This window comes from Leptosomus discolor, chromosome 1 (genome assembly GCF_034619465.1).
Source record: "Leptosomus discolor isolate bLepDis1 chromosome 1, bLepDis1.hap2, whole genome shotgun sequence".
Lineage (NCBI taxonomy): Eukaryota > Metazoa > Chordata > Aves > Leptosomiformes > Leptosomidae > Leptosomus > Leptosomus discolor.
Window position 1 is genome coordinate 121961508 of NC_141391.1, and position 16941 is coordinate 121978448.

General features: G+C 41.2%; 1 protein-coding gene across 1 annotated transcript in view; it reads left to right on the forward strand.

Moving 5' to 3' along the window:
- The first annotated feature begins 353 nt into the window (after positions 1–353).
- MYH15 (myosin heavy chain 15) overlaps positions 354–16941 on the forward strand; it is a 44624-nt gene continuing 28036 nt past the window's right edge. The window contains exons 1-16 of the mRNA XM_086463528.1: positions 354–444; positions 1505–1608; positions 2119–2262; positions 3979–4135; positions 5571–5598; positions 6472–6565; positions 7965–7985; positions 8617–8709; positions 10036–10099; positions 10194–10292; positions 12307–12410; positions 12821–12959; positions 13540–13658; positions 14317–14466; positions 15442–15612; positions 16682–16861. Coding sequence (XP_086319654.1) covers positions 354–444; positions 1505–1608; positions 2119–2262; positions 3979–4135; positions 5571–5598; positions 6472–6565; positions 7965–7985; positions 8617–8709; positions 10036–10099; positions 10194–10292; positions 12307–12410; positions 12821–12959; positions 13540–13658; positions 14317–14466; positions 15442–15612; positions 16682–16861 — 1758 coding nt within the window. The remainder of the gene's footprint in view (positions 445–1504; positions 1609–2118; positions 2263–3978; positions 4136–5570; positions 5599–6471; positions 6566–7964; positions 7986–8616; positions 8710–10035; positions 10100–10193; positions 10293–12306; positions 12411–12820; positions 12960–13539; positions 13659–14316; positions 14467–15441; positions 15613–16681; positions 16862–16941) is intronic.

The following is a 16941-nucleotide window of genomic DNA, read 5'->3' on the forward strand; positions in this document are numbered from 1 at the left end:
AAGCACCATTGAGCCACAAAGAAGAGATTAAATTCTCCTGTTGAGATAACTGTGACTCATGTGAAGGTTTTGAACCACACCAGATCTGGTTGGCTTTAAATGAGCTGAGCAGGAAAAGGTTTACCTAAGGGTGCTGTATAGCCCCAAATCTGCGTTAGGTATTTATGTCTCAAATTAACCACCACTTTGATCAGCTACCTGCCACATTGTGCTGAGTGTTTTGTATTGCCTCAGATCGTCCATGAAATAGTTTGGGTTTGTTTTTGTTTTTTGTTTTTTCCTCCCAACCTTTCTTTGGTAGACCAGGTCCCTTTCTTTCTCTTTGAGCTGTGCCACCTTGAATCCTTGCCAAGATGATGGACATGTCGGAATTCGGGGAGGCTGCTCCCTTCCTCCGAAAGAGCGAGAAGGAGCTGATGATGGCACAAACAGTCGCCTTCGATGGTGAGTTGCAGTACCCTTTATGCTGCCAGTGGCCAGTTAAGAGGGATAAGGGTTATATCCAAGTGTAATTGTGGGAATGCAGAGCAAAGCAGGATGCAAAGGCTCTGTTGTCGCTGCAGCTGCTGCTGTTTGAGGTGGCTGATTCAACCAAGTTCTGGTTTCTTTATTCTTCAAAGTTATTAAAAACCCCAAGGTAGTACTAAATATAAATAGTCTATCAATTTATGGTAAGTAAGTAATTAACTAGATTTAGAAGCAAGGCATATCCATTTGAAAGAAAAACACCACACATTTGCATACCTGTAATGAAAGAGATTCTGTGGCCTAACTAGATGTCCCCTTATGTTGTACCCGTCCATTTGTTTGATTTGCAGGCTGTATGACAATCTGATGTTAGCTTTTAGTTTACCATAATTTGTTTTTCATTAAATGGATTTATGTGAGCCTTCCGGTGTAGTAGTAAGTATAAATACACCTATAACCACAGCATTTTGCCATTCAGAATAGTTGCTGTAACTAAAGACCTAAAGTCTAGTGCAGATACTCCAAACTCTAAAAAGCCACATGCATAACTTAATGTGACTTATTAATATTCCTGTTTTCCAAGACAAACTTCAAAGAATATGCAGGAATCAGGTTAAATCTGATAGCTGGCAGGCAAATAATGTGGGCTGAATTCCTCAGATCGCAATTTTCTTGTGACTTTTTAGCAAACGCCTTAATTTGGGCTTGGATCTCAGTTCCTCCATCTGCACACTGGTGATAATGATTATGGATTTCCCATAGAGGCTGAGGATTAGCCAGCATTTGTGAAATATTTTGACACCTTGTGTTAGAAGGATCTAGAGGAAGCCAAGTGGTGGTTTCAAAGGGGAGACAACATTTGGGAGCTCTATGCCTTCTGCTTTGGCAGGCTGCTCCCCAGCACTGCTGACCTGCTGTGGTCCCAGAGGTTTTGTGTTGCTTGTGCAGAAACGGTAACCCAGCCATCTTGCTTAGCTAGGCGTGGTGTTACTGTTTGGCACAAGGCTGTGAATCCTCAGTCTTCTTACTTTCACAGGGAAGAAGAAATGCTGGGTTCCCGATGAAAAGAAAGCTTATGTTGAAGCTGAAATTACAGAAACCAGCGGTGGCAAAGTGACCGTGGAGACAACAGATGGAAGGGTACAAAACTGATTTTGTCTAACGTGTAACTAACAAGGCCAGAGCAGCAAGCTCCAGAAATCATCTGTCCTGGTTTAAGCTCAGCCACCTGTTTCATGAAATGAGCTGAGAATAGGAAGCCCCAGGAACTGATGCGATATCAGAATGACACGTGAAAAACTACCAAGGGAAGAACAGCAATGTGGTGGTGGGAAAGCGAGTGGGTGGTCTGTGAGCAGAGGTATGCAACCAGCCAGTTCTGGTTTGGCGCCCAGAGGTAAAAGCCCAGGCTGTAGCTAAATCTCACGGCTCCTTTCACAGCCGTACCACCGCACTCCTTACTTTTATCATCTCGACCTTCCCCCATTCTTGTAATAGCTCTGAAAACAAACAGTATTACGTACACAGGCTGGGTTTGAGCTGAAGAACGTCCCTCTGTAGGGGGAAAAAAATAGGTTCTCCTATAAGGTGTGTGAAGCAACAGAAAATCCCAGTGTTTTCCAGTGTTGCTGTACTTATTTGTCTTTGCAGACCATGACTATAAAAGAAGACGATGTGCAGTCAATGAACCCTCCCAAATTTGACATGATAGAGGACATGGCTATGCTGACCCATCTGAATGAGGCGTCCGTGTTGTACAATCTGAGAAAGCGCTACAGCAACTGGATGATCTATGTAAGGGTCATTACAAGGGTGTATTTAGAAATCTGCATTTCAAGTGCACATTTCATGTTTGAACATGCTGTGTTCTTCATATCCAGTTTACAAATTTGATAAGTCACAAAACTGAGGGCCTTGCTCATCTTTTCAGGAAAGAAGTTGCTTGGAGCTGGCTTGTGTCTGAATATAAGCAGACAAAACTGAATGAATAAGATGCTCTCCAGTGCTTTGGTTTTGCTTGTTTGCCTACGAGAGGGATGTCATGGGACATATTTTTAGCAGTCAAGGCGCTGGGGAGACCTAGTTTATTTTTTCTCTCCTAATATTAATCCATGTCAATACTAGCCATGGAGATTTCCTTGTTATGAAACAATGCCTCTAGCTTAGAGCACACGCATAACTTCTTTTAAGTATGAGCCTTTCTATCTTTAGTTCAGTAATTTTATTCCCTTCATTTTCAGTGCTGACATCTGTCTTGTTTCGCTCTGGCCTTTTCTCTTGCTCTGTATCTTCCCCATGACACCATTAACATAATTTCTGTCAGCACCAGAACAACTCTCAGCAGCATGTAATTTTATGAGGCCAAACTTTTGTTCTCAGTTTGCTTCATTCGATTGTGTCTGAAATCAGTCAGGGGTATCTATAGATTTTCTATTCAATCCCTGTTCTGGTTTTTGTGTTCATCAGAGGAGCGAATCCAACTTTTTCCCAGTTTTAAATTCTGATTATTAAACATTTTCTGCATTTCTCTAATAACCCCTGTATGGACTTGTATGGCCTAAAGCATAGCTTTGCCTGCAGATGAGTATAGGCAGAAAATTAAACCAATTTACTGGTTGGGGTTTTTCTTTTCCTTGTAGAAACTAGGCCTGAGGACCCAATCCAAGGCTATTCTAGAGTAGGTCCTAATGCTATTTCTAGAGGAAGGCACCTGGATTTCACCTGAAACTTTTAGAATGTAATTGAGTTCATTAATCTATGTGCACATAGTGCTTGTACTCATATAATAACTGGGTTTCCTTGAAGATTTTTTACTTCAACCTGGACTAAGTACCTGGAAAGTTACCAGCTAACACCAATTCCCTGGGGTTACAACTGAAGGCTCATTCTTCCTCAGAACGATCAGGTCCCAGCTAACTGATGTAGGTAGCCCGAAGACTGACTATAAAGAGAGATTTTTACCAATTGTGTTTCTCCAAAAACTGAAAAAAATCTTCACAGCTTTGGGGAATTACACTGTGAAGCTGTTTTCTCTTTGAACACCCACCAGAAATTGCTCCAAGGTTCTCACATCAAATTAATAATGGGAGACTGTTTTTCCTCCTAAGAACGGAGTTTGAACAGGGAAGTTGTAACTTTTCTTCCCTTCATAATGACTGTTTTCAAGAGGAAACAACTCTCATGGGGTAGCAAGGCAGAAAATCAGATGTGGGTCTATTTGCTGCTCCTTTGTTTTGCTGAAGGGGCTGTTTCTGTTTCTGATTGTCATCTTGAAAATACTTTTCCTCTTTGGAAAACTGCTTAATATCTGTAATTTTGACATTGATGGCCAACAGCAAGTCACTTAGCAGACCAGTAGCTTTAGAAATTCAGATCAAAGGCTGAAATTCAAGTCAGAATTTAAACTCAAATCAGAAGCTTGCTACACCAGGTCCTTCTTGGTTAAAGACTTCTTTTTTTTCCTTATTCCTTGAGCAGTTTTTTTCACTCTTGTTTTGTGTTCCTTTCTAGACCTATTCCGGTTTATTCTGTGTGACTATAAATCCCTACAAGTGGTTGCCTGTCTACAAGTCAGAGGTTGTTGCTGCATACAAAGGCAAGAGGCGCTCGGAGGCTCCTCCCCACATCTTCTCTATCGCTGATAACGCATACCACGACATGCTGCGTAGTAAGTGGCAGTGTTTGCTTTCAGATTTGTTTTTGATCTATTTAGCTGATGTGATTGCTGCTGGATGGAAGTTGCGAGAGCTTTTGCGGTCTGCAACAAATGTGCAAATACTCTACAACCAACAAGGTCTTGGCAGTATGCGTCAAATTTTATTTTTTTTTTTTTTTTAACTCCCCTGACTGTCCCTGTGGTACTTCTGGTAACAGTAAGATCTGTATAAGGATTATCTGTAAGGTGTACAAATTTACCTGTCTGAACTGGGTGAATCCATTAGTTTGAATGCGGCTGCACCCCAAAAGTCTGTAAGTATTTTCTCAACCTCAAAAATAAACTTACTGACAGTTTATGCTCAGTATTCTAATGCTTGTAAGATGTATGCACTCAAAGGTTAGTGGAGGCCAGCTACCTAGGGTGCACATCGCTTGCACAAACCTGCCATGGGTCAGTGTTGCACTGACTGCCACGGGTCAGGGCGCCGACCCTGCGGCAAAGAGCTCCAGATTTTCCTGCGAAATTTTCTTGCCCTAACCCTCAAGTTACTGGAAAAAAAGAAAAAAAAAGTTTATCAGCAGAGGGCAGCAGTGATGTGCTCACACCAGGTCCTGCGAAGCAGCAGGGCAAATCCCGAAGAGACTTGGTGGGAACACATCCTGCTGTCACCTCGTTTTAATAAAATGGAAAGTGACACAGCTGTGAGGGGACAGAAGGCACTGGGCAGAGGTGATGTGTGTGTGTGTGGCTGCAAAGAGATGCACTTTAATCATATAAGGGTGAAATATGGCCAGGCTAGCTGCTACATAGCCTGTCATGATGACTGGAATAAAAAAAGAAAAGAGGAATTTAGGCTCAGTGGCTTGGGGAAGCTGCTATGATTCAGCATTTGCTGAACTCGGTTAATAATATATTAAGGTTGCAAAGGGTTCTAAGAAATGCGTATTTATGATCAAGCCATTAACAGCAGGGACACTATGGAATTTCATTCCAGTAGCATGGCCACCTGAAGAAGAGTACATATGCATAGTAAGGAATAGCCTGTGAACAAACAGAAAAATTATTTGGGTTGGTCTGGTATTGCAGGAGCAGAAGGGTCAGATGTGAGCAAAGACATACTCAGGAGTAAGGAAAGAAACATTTTGATGACAGGAAATTACTTTATTAGTTTCCCAGACACAGGAGGAACATGCATGACTGACAGGTCTTTAATACCAACTTGAACAAAACACGAGAGGAGGATTCGGCGCAGGGCTAGAACTTGCACTGCTGGAGGTCGGACTAGGTGATGCTAGTTTTTATCTTTCTATCTCCGCTTCATGTGATTCTCTCCTGTCCTGTCAGGACTGATTCTGGAATAGTTGGTACTCATTTGCAATTATAATAAGCAATTTGTACAGCATACTAAGTTCATCTCTTTCCCCCCCCCCCCCCCCCTCCACAGATCGGGAGAATCAGTCTATGCTGATCACGTAAGTGCTTCTTTTTTGACTGATTTGAGACTGTGGCTGTGAAAAACTTGGAAGAAAAAAATCCTACTGAAATACAAGTTGACCCTTGAAAGCTCGGCTAAGTTGCCTGGAACTTGATCTAAGCCAAGTAACTGGCAGTTTGGCCATCTGATGGCTGCATTGAGCCTCACGGGAAAGGAGTAGCTAAGGGTTTGATGGAAGCTCATTTCTGATCCCCATCTGGTGTTCATTCCAAGTAAGCATGAAAACAATTCAGCAGGCAGTTAAAGCAGCTTCTTCCAGGGTTAGCCTTGCTGTGGCTGCCCTCCTCGGGCATGGAATACTCTTTCTTTTCAATATGGTTGCTCTTGCAGCAAATTATATTTAAGAAAGTTGTGTAGACACATCTGAAGGGAGGGAAATGACCAAGATGGAAAAGAAGCACACCATTTACTGGCAAGCATAAAAGATGGAGAGTTGGGTGTGTCTCTACATAGTTCACATGTGCTCCTGGATAATGCCAGCCAATTACTGCAACTTTCCTGTACGTTTTCTAACTCAATTGCTGCATATAAGTATACCTCAGATCCTTAGTCTGGAAGCTTGTAATAAAGCTTCATGCCCTCAAAGGAAGCTCAGTGTAGCATAGGTTTGTACTAGATTTCTGAGCCCAGTCGCGTGAAGAATTAGTTGTTGCTATCGTAGGCATTCACCTCTTCATTCAGTCAATTTAATGTGATTTCCACTGAAAAGGCCAAACAACAGGCTGCGGAAATCAGAGTCAGTGATTCTGAGAACAGCCTGTGTGTGGGGAGGAACTGGCAGGACAGGAGGGTGGAAGGATGGGTTACAGCACTTTGAGCAACGCCTGTGTTATCTTCCTGCTTCCTTTAGTGGAGAATCTGGTGCTGGCAAGACTGTCAACACGAAACGTGTCATCCAGTACTTTGCCACAGTGGCAGCCCTGGGTGAACCCGGTAAAAAGAATGTAAGTCTGCTGGTGGCTGTTTCATTTCAGACTCCCAAGGTATTTCTGTTGTGTACAACTAACCTCACAAGTCTGCATCCCAAACACTAGACCATGTGCTAGACCTCAACAGGCACAGTTAAGAAAAGAAGCTGTTGGGAAATGTTACTGATGCTTCTACATGATATTACTGAGAGCATGCTGTTCTGAAGGTAGAAAGGCAATGCTCGCTTGAACTTGTCACACTCTAGACAGAGCAGCAAAACCGCTCCTGGTTCTGAACAGCTGCTTGTTGCTGCTGCTTTTTTCTAGGAGTTTTAGTTTTCGTGTATGTAAAATATGTTTCTGATTGTGTTAAAGCTGGTCAAAAGATGGGGAGACTGTGAAGATTAAGAAATTCGATTTTTTTACATGGAAAATAGTCTTCAAAAGGACTAGGATTATAATTTCTCATAAAAACATCTGTTTTGTTGAAAGCTTTTTTATACACAAAAAAAGGAATATTTTGACAAAAGATTTTTTTTTTTTCAATCAGCTTTTCTGTATTTCTCTTTGGATAAGTGCTATTCTGCGTATAAGTGCTCTCTAAGGTTACAGTGAATACTGTATTCATGTTGCTTTCTATCTTGTGTTGCTATGAGCTTCTTCACTATGAGCTTCATTGCACATGAAGGCTTAATGCTTTTTTGTGGTCAATGAACGGATTCCTATGAACTGTATTTATAAGGCCAAAATTTCAGCCAGGCTTGGATTCTGTATGCATAACTCGTATCTACCAAAACCTAACATACATTCATTTGAGGCCTGCAATATTCTTTTAACTGATTGAGTGGTCCAGAGCCAGCTTTCTGCGTGCAATGAGGTTGGTGCTAATAATGGTGTCTGAAACCTGGTGTGCTCCTGGAACAATTGTGCAAATAAGAGTTATTGCAGCTGGAAAGTATTCCATGTAATTTATCAGCTCAGGTCACATTTTATTTTCGTTATCATCACCACTTTTTATTCAAATAATCCAAGAGTTCAAGTGCAGCATGATCTAATTGTCTAAAACTTATCTGTTTGCATTTACATTCTTTTATTCTCATCACCTGGCACCAGATTCTTTTCTCTTTCTAGTTAGTTAGCCTTTTGGTTCATTGTGGAACATATCCAGAGCAAAACCAGGTAGATGTTTGGAGCAGGGGTTAAAACAACAAGCTGGGTAGGAATAGTACTTGGCTATTTATGACATATGGTCAATGCAAAGTAAGAGTTGCATGTGCATTTTGAAGTAAGATTTCAAAAATTCCTACTGGTGTGTTGGTGCCCACTAGACATCTAACCTTGCTAATCTTTATCTTTTGTGATCTCCTTCATGTTAATACTCACATTCTTTCTCTCCCCCCCCCCTCCCCCATCCATTGTGTTCCTCTTTTGGCAGCAACCAGCTACCAAAACTGGGGTAAGTAATCATCTTTGCTGTTTTATCTTTTCTACATCAAAATGGTACTGGGCTCTGTCAGTCCGTGTCATGAACTTCAGCATTTCACTTTGCGTGGGTCCCCTGTGAAGGACCCCTGGAGCCCAGGTAGTTAAAGTAGTTTGCTTTAGCAAACCGAAGCTTGTGCAAGTGACAGTTAATGCTTTCCTCATCTCCAAAACCCCAAAATATTACAAGCTCTGAGTGCTTTCAGATCTAATGCACTTTAATCTCCTACACACATTCACTTGGATGTCCCTACATGCTTCACAGTACATGGAAAGATACTGTGATTTCTTTCATATGCAGATGGCATAAAATATCGAATCTACAAAGCAAAACAGTTGATTTCTTTCATATGCAGACGGCATAAAATATTAAATCTACAAAGCAAAACAGTAGAGAGTAGCAGAATATTTGAGGCCTTTTAAGCACTCATAATTGATTGATGATCTTGCTGTTATGCCATTCACACTGTGCCACCCCTAGGGTGGAGCTAAATCACTTTGCAACGGAGGCTTCTCTCTATAAGTGAATGCATGGCTGAGTTATAGTTGACAGCTGAGTTTGTGGCTTGTGGATTTCTCAATAGTATTTCAACCTTGATTTCTAGGGAACCTTGGAGGATCAAATCATTCAAGCAAACCCAGCCCTAGAAGCTTTTGGAAATGCCAAAACCCTGAGAAATGACAACTCCTCACGTTTTGTAAGTCAGTTACATAACATAATTACATCATCTTTGACAATGGCCAACTAATAACATCTCTGTAATAATCCCTTCATAATTTGCTTCTCATTTTGTCCACTAAAATGGTTGGATTTCCACACAATGGAAGAATAACAGAGTAGGACCTAACCAGGAAAAAATACTGGAAGGATTAAAGATAAAAAGAAACAAAGAAAGATCCACCCTGAATAATTGTTTAAACTGTACATGATCAGGAGATAAGCAAAGCCTAGCTTTATCAAGCCCTTTGAACAGCAATGGCAGATCTTCCCCAGGACTGCTTCTGCTGCATAGCTTTATTTTCCTACCATGTTTTCCACTAGCCTAAGTCAGTCCCTCTCCCTATAATAATAGCTCTACTATGTCACTAAGTGTCAGAAATACACCACAGCCCCTGCTCCCTCCCACATCTCCCTCTCTGCAGATCCACACATGCAGCAGTACTAGTACCTTTGACCCATACCATCTACCTTTTTGGCTGAGTAAGTGTCCTCTGTTTGTCCCTCAGTGCTGAGGTGACCTTGGGCCTCTCCTCATTTCCATTAGGCTTGCAGGAGAGCAACCTCCTCGGGAGCTCTGCCTCTGCTGCATCTGGTTGACATTGGCTCAGAGGTCCAAAAGGAGTGTCATGAGGATGACAGCCTGAGTTTGTAGCCCATGCTTCCCTATCAAAGCCAGTTAAAAATTAAATTGGAAGGGGTGGAGAGGGTCAGCAGTTGTAACGTCTGTGGAAAGAGGCACAGTTGTATAAGGACTTTGTCAGCTGGAATGGAAATTAATTACTTTTAAATGTTGATGTACTTGAATATGATAAATTAAACGAAAACTGCTCAATTTTTATAAAATTTGGGGAGATGAATGTGCAAATTTAATGGGCAAAGCAGCGTAAAGTCACAGCACCCTTCTGACGGAAGTAGTTGCATGTTAAGTTAGAACTGCAAATGAGGAGGAATCAAAAAAAGAGCCTGGGTGTCTCATGCCCAGGCTTATTGCTCTGAGCCCTGCATTACAGTAAACCTGCATCATGAAACTGGAAGCTACATGCATTCCTGTATCTTAGCCTGGCAGATAAGTACACTTTCATCCTTTTCCCACAAGCTGATTACATAGATGTATGTAAAGATTTAGGCTTGGGAAATTATAATATCATTGTTTGCTATTTCTCATTGAAAATCTGCCTGTGCAAAGTCAAGGAGTTAGCATAAACTGATTCTTTGGGCCAAATGATTCCCTTCAAGCAGCATCCTTTGTTTCCCTCTGTGTATACTATGTGCACTAATTAGAATATTCTTCTGTGTGAATTAGGGTAAATTTATTCGAATCCATTTTGGAACCACAGGCAAGCTGTCATCTGCTGATATTGAGATTTGTAAGCAGCAAACTCTCTCTTTTTTAAAAAAATACAATTGCTCATCTGAAAGCCTGGAGAGCCTTTCTTACCGAATTTTTCTTTGTGCAACTAGATTTATTAGAGAAATCCCGAGTGATTTTCCAGCAACCGGGTGAAAGAGACTATCACATCTTCTACCAAATCCTGTCAGGAAAGAAACCAGAGTTACTAGGTAAGCATTATGTGAATCTGCAGCTTTTAAGAACCAGCCTTTTGCTGAATAGACAGTGGCTGAGGAGGGGGCAGGGGGCAAACCTGTGTTCAGAAAGGCCCTTACACTTCCACTTCAGAAAACTGAACTTCCAGTACCAAATATACTCTTTTAAAGATGCTGGTCCAATGGCAGCAACAGAGGCAATTTTTCTGTGATATACTGATGCAGACACCCTACAAAGTGAAGTGATATTACAGATTAGACTAAGGGAATAAGACTCAGACAGGATTTCTAAAACACAGCGTTATAAAGGCAAAAAATGTCACTCTGAATTTGTATAATCCAAGGTCTAGAAACATCTGGAAAATGCTATGCCTCCAAAAGCATTTGTGGTGATAAGAATTTAATTATTCAGATTTTCACATATGAGGAGATTTGCTTACAGGTCTACGAAGAAAAGCTAGTTCCCTCTTTCTGCCTCAAGTGCCAAAACTGGCATCCTAGCATGTTCTGTAGCAAGGGAGAATGTGCAAAGCTGCCTGCCACTGATTGTGAGACAATTACTCCTTTCAAGTTTTCCCTGGCTGAATGCAGTCCCATATACCTGCTGGGGAAGAACAGACAGCAGATGAGGTCTCTCTGCTCATGTCTCCTAATGCTTTGAATAAAACCTTCACTAGTTATTTAAGTGATGTGGTTTGCTGACTTTAATTTGTGCTCTGAAGAAACATACTTTATAAAATACATTTAAGAGTCACTTTATTGCTGCACTAAACTGCTACTAAGCCATAGAGATCATAATCTATTTGGAAGTCTTATTATCCTGACAGTGCATGGTCAAGTCCCTAACCCTCTTAGCTTTTATTAGGCCCTCTTTGGCCTAATTAATGACAATTACGGGAAAGATGTCAAGGAAGCATTGCACTGAAATTCCTATGTGAATCCCCGTGCCAGGAAAATACGCTCTTTCTCATAAACTGTCTGTCTGTATACCCTAAAACAGCACACACCTTTCTGCTCTTTAAGAGGCTGAAACCAATGGGGACTTTTGTTTTGTAGACAAGAAATGTGTGCATTTGTATATAAACACATACATATCTAAGTATAGGTAAGTACAAATATAGATAAGCATATACAAATATATAAATGGAGATAAATGAATACCGAACATAGTGACTATGCAGCAATGTAACATAGACTTATAGAGAATATGACATTATATATGTATATATTGATAGACATATGAACATTTACATGCACACATATTTAGACATGTAGGTATGTGTGTGTGTATACAAAAGATTGAAATCTAGACCAAACTTTGGTCTGATGAATGCAGGTGAAACTTTCTGATGATTTAGGGAAGCAGGACTCTCCCTGTAGTTTTGGAGCCAGCTAGCTTTCTAGAAAACAACTCTACATTTGGGGGTTTTGATATGAAGGAAAAAAAAAGAGGACAGAGAGAACGAGCCATACTCAGACTTTTGCTCATCAAGAGCCAAGTGTTTTCTGCAAAGAGTCCCAGGAGTCTCTATTTTATGAATCTGTTACAAAAGAGGGGGACCATCCCTGTTATCCCTGTATTTAATCATACTAAAATCTTTTTCTCCTCTGTATTTAGATGGGATTTTTACCCCTACAGGCATGCAAGGCAGAAAGTAGGGCTGTACAGAAGATTATGAACTCAGTACACCACAAAACATACTTAATAGATGTGTATGTAGCATTCCCACATTCTTTTTATTCATGCTTTCTCTAAATCTTGGTCTTTAGACTGGAACAGTAGAAAGAGTAGGCTGCTGCCCTGCAGTTATTAAAAACAAAACAAAACAAAACACACACACAAAAAAAACCCACCAAAACACCCCCCCACACCCCCCCACAAACCCCAGAAAACCAAAAATCCACAAAAAAAGAACTTATACACAGTTGTGCAGAGACAAATACATGCCAGGGTTGATCTTTTGATCTCCATTTTTGGGGGGGATATCCTGAAAGGAGGGAAGTTTTGACCTTGACAGTTCTTTTACAGATATGCTACTGGTATCTACCAACCCATATGACTACCACTTTTGCTCACAAGGAGTAGTTACAGTGGACAACTTGGATGATGGAGAAGAATTGATGGCAACGGACGTAAGCCTGTATTGATTTGACTTTGTGCTGCATATATTAGGTGCATGTGGGGAGGAAAAGTGCTGGCAGGAGCCTAACTTCTGTCACTGATACTATCGGGCTAAAGTGCATTCATACTACAAAGCATGAGGCTTGATAAACTATTATACTTTTGAATCTGGCCTTGCTCCATGTAATGCCCATGGCAACAATGTTCTTATAATTTTGATATATAAAATGTTTGATAAAGGGAGCTGCTCTCCTGCTCCCCAGCCACTGCTGGATCTTCAGGGTGTTCCAGTAGCTGCTTTGTGAGATAACACCCCTTGGTAGGTTAATAACATCTGCCATGCAAAGGCAGATGCAAGGCTGCAAAATGCTATTGCTTTTGAATAGGGAAGTGACAAAATATCTGCATTTCCTTTTCACAGCAAGCCATGGACATCTTGGGATTTGTGCCAGATGAGAAGAGCGGTTCCTACAAGCTCACAGGTGCCATCATGCACTTTGGGAACATGAAATTCAAACAAAGACCCAGAGAAGAGCAGGCAGAGGCTGATGGCACTGAAAGTAAGAACATTTAAAATTACTCTGTACTTCAAAAGCCTGTCACATATCATGCACTGTGTTGAGAAAGAAGCAGCCTGTTTGCTTCGATCTTGCACAATGTAGCTCCTGCTCAGCCAAGAGTGCTGTGCTTTATTTGCAATGGATTGTTCAGTGGTGGGTAACATAACTTAGTAGAAGGTGAATAGACACAGTCATAGCGACCCAATGAAATTCCATTTTTGTAACTATTTGAACAAAACAGTTGTAAAAAGTTGTTGCCTTAGCGTTCTCTTTCACATCTCCAGGTCTTGCTTCTTTAGTTCCTCTTGCACCTGAAACTCTCTATAACTGGTGTGGAGATATATTCCTTTCCCTATACCTGAAGAGTTTCTCAAGTGTGATTCTTACAGCAATTGGGGTCTAAGGTAGCACTCTACCACAAGGGAGAGTACAAGCACACCTAACACAAATCATTAAAAGAGCAAGGTCTTTATCCAGTTTCTCGTTGGAAAAGTGGGTGCACTTAATATTTTTTTTCTTGGCTAAGCATGTTTTCATGTAGAAGTTCAAAGCCAGTTGCAACCTTGTTTCTCTTGATCAGGTGCTGACAAAGCTGCCTACCTAATGGGAATCAACTCCTCCGATTTGATTAAGGGTTTATTGCACCCTAGAGTGAAAGTTGGCAATGAGTATGTGACCAAAGGTCAAAGTGTTGAACAGGTAAGGAGAAGCTTTCCAGGTATTTGCATCCCTGTCTGGCAAGCCTTGAGGATTTATCTGTAACATCAGAGCATGACAGACAGCTACTAGAAATATTAACATATACCTCTAGTACCTGTTCTCATTTTACATCCCCAAACCTGGGGGAATAGACAGTGAAAGTGTGGGAAACTGGTGAAGTGGCTGGCATTGCCTTTGATAGGACTGGTTTTCTGATGTGTTAGTAGCAGCTACTCAAGGAACCAGGTGCAGTAAAACCACGTGGGGATTGATATCTAATTCTGGATGAGAATAGTTACCTAGAAGAGTTGAGCCATGGATTATTTATTCACTCATCACTCATTCATTATTCATGTAATTTTAAGCTATGTGTGACCTCAATCAGCTAAAGGCAATATCCACTTAAAGGTATCTCTTTATTTAGGAGACAAAAGTCCTTGGGTTAGCACTGCTGCAGCTGTAGCAGTATTGCAGAAGATGCTGCAGCATTTTGGTTACAATGAAAATTGTTAAGAGAGATGCCTTGGTGATTACAAGAACCACTGTGAAATTTCATTTAAACCATATGTAGGGATTGAAATAGGGTACTGCACATAAATCCTTTTGTTCCATAGTGAATTCTATTCCATACTGTGGTATTTTGAAACATGTATTTTAGGTTTTGTATGCTGTTGGAGCCTTATCTAAAGCAGTGTACGATCGAATGTTCAAATGGCTGGTGGTCCGTATCAATAAGACCTTGGACACTAAGCTGCCAAGACAGTTCTTCATTGGAGTCCTGGATATTGCTGGGTTTGAAATCTTTGATGTGAGTATTAATGCGTGAGGACTTGGTGGAAGGACATAAAAGATACCAAGCAATAGCTCTTGGGTGGGTATTTCTAAATGAACAGAAGGCAAAGTGCTGAGAAAGCTGTAAAGCAAATAGCATATATGATTCTACAAGGTTTTTCCATGAATAGATGTAGAAAACACTCAGAATTTAGCACAGCTGGACATGCTGATAGTTTGTGGGGAGGAAGAGGGTGGCAAACTTCAGCAAAAACAACATCTCGTATGCTTCAGGCTGTGTTTTAGGAGAATGTATTGTTCCCACTCTTTCTCTTTGAGACAAAGCATCTTTTACAGGGTATGATATACCTTCGTCTTTGTATCTCAATATAAGAAAGAAATTCTTTACAGTGAGAACATTCACTGGAACAACTTCCCCAGGGATTTGGTAGAATCTCCATCACTGGAGGTTTTCGAGATGCAATTGGACAAGGTGTTAGACAATGTCATCTAGGCTCCCTCTCCCACGAAAAGTTGGACCAGATGATCTTTCGAGGTCCTTTCCAACCTGGGCTGTTCTGTGATTCTACCATCACTGTAAACAAGCGTATGTGAGAAAAGAACATCACAACTTCTGTTGAACCCGTGCCTGAAGATAAGTGCTTAATGCTGTTGCTGCTATGTGTTGCTCTCCATATGCAGCAGAGCAAAAAGCACATTGGCTCTGCTTTACAGAACTGGTGTGGCATGCTGCTGAAGGAAAAGCATATGCACGCTGAGAGACCTGAACAAATCTGGGCATCCTCATGCTCCAGAGGATAGCACATGAGGCAGCCAGCAGCCTGCTACTCAACTCCCCCCTCCTTTGCCTTCGGTGTTGTGCTCAGTAGTTTCTCAACGAGTTACCGTTTAGAAGGTTTTAGATGTAAACAGTTTCCTTCTTGCTGTTCTACCAAGCCCTTAATATAGTTAACTGTGGTGCAAATGCTTCTTTTTTTATATCCTTCTGCAGTTTAACAGTTTTGAGCAACTCTGCATCAATTACACTAATGAGAAACTGCAACAGTTTTTCAATCATCACATGTTTGTCCTGGAGCAAGAAGAGTATAAAAAGGAAGGCATTGAATGGGTATTCATCGATTTTGGCATGGACCTGCAAGCCTGCATTGATCTAATTGAGAAGGTATGCACAGGAGTGTTAAGTTGTATTTACTGAACTGGTTTTATTCATGATGCTCCCTTGGAGATGTCCTCAAGTCCCAGTGAATAGAGTAGGATAAACAGCAGGATAAGTTTCTTGCCTTTCTACATGCAACACAGAGTCAAAGAAAAATCAGTATTTGTGGCTACTTGGCTTGCCCTCTGTAAAGTTGCCTTACAGAGCCAACAGTAACCACAAGCTCTCACTGTTAATTTGTATGGCTATATAATCTTCCTTGGTTTGTACTTTTGTCTTTCTCTGGCCCTACTGTTCTTCTATTCGCTTTGTTCCACATACACTTAACATCAAATTAACTTGTCAGCTTTTCAGGCCAAATGCTATCTTTCTTTCACATGCCCTGTACCTCTCCCCATGAGGCTCCTGTTTCTTACGTTACCTGTTGATGTGCGAAGTCCTCTATGCTCCTCCTAGTCTGGAACTATTGCTTCCCTCTCACTGCTTCCCAAGCGTGGGATACACTTTTCCTTTTCTCCTCTCTGTGAGTATAATGTGGTCCTGGTGGGGACAGCTGTACCTTGCTGTACCTCTCTTTCTGCCATCTCTTATGGCATGGCATCTAACCCTGCCGATCTGTAAGGAATAATTAAATTTTGAGTCTTGCATTAGCAGGACATTTGGAACAGCTGGAGTAGAAAGACTGATTATAAGTGCTCTTGTACTTGATCACGTTCTTCTCCAGGGGGAGGATATCTGCACATGATCCTCATCCCTCAAACAATCTGTCCAGTGCTAGGTAGTTAGTTCGTCTTTCCCTGAGACATGAATACTAAAATGCTAGTTGATCCAATTGCCTTGAAAGGTAAATCAAACACTTTCTGGAAGTCATCATAAAGCCTCGTAAGGCAGAAGTGATATACTGAATACTAAAATATGGTGTTACTATTTTAACAGAGTAGTCAAAGGCTTCCTCCTCAGGATGAGAAGAAATTTTACAGGCTTAAAATTCCAGCAGATCAAACTTAAAGGTTGCATAGCTACTGAAAGCAGTCAGCCTAAGCATTTTCCAACAAAGATGTTTTTAAATCCACAGCCATTGGGAATCCTGTCTATTCTTGAAGAGGAATGTATGTTCCCGAAAGCTACAGATATGACATTCAAAGCCAAACTCTATGACAATCATCTTGGCAAGTCACCTAACTTACAGAAGCCCCGGCCTGATAAGAAAAGGAAATATGAAGCTCACTTTGAACTTCTTCATTATGCCGGTGCAGTAAGTTCCTCTGCTGGCGGGCAGACTTTGTATTAGAAGTCTTCCAGGGGCATTTGGCCCATAGCACACAACAAGGGAGG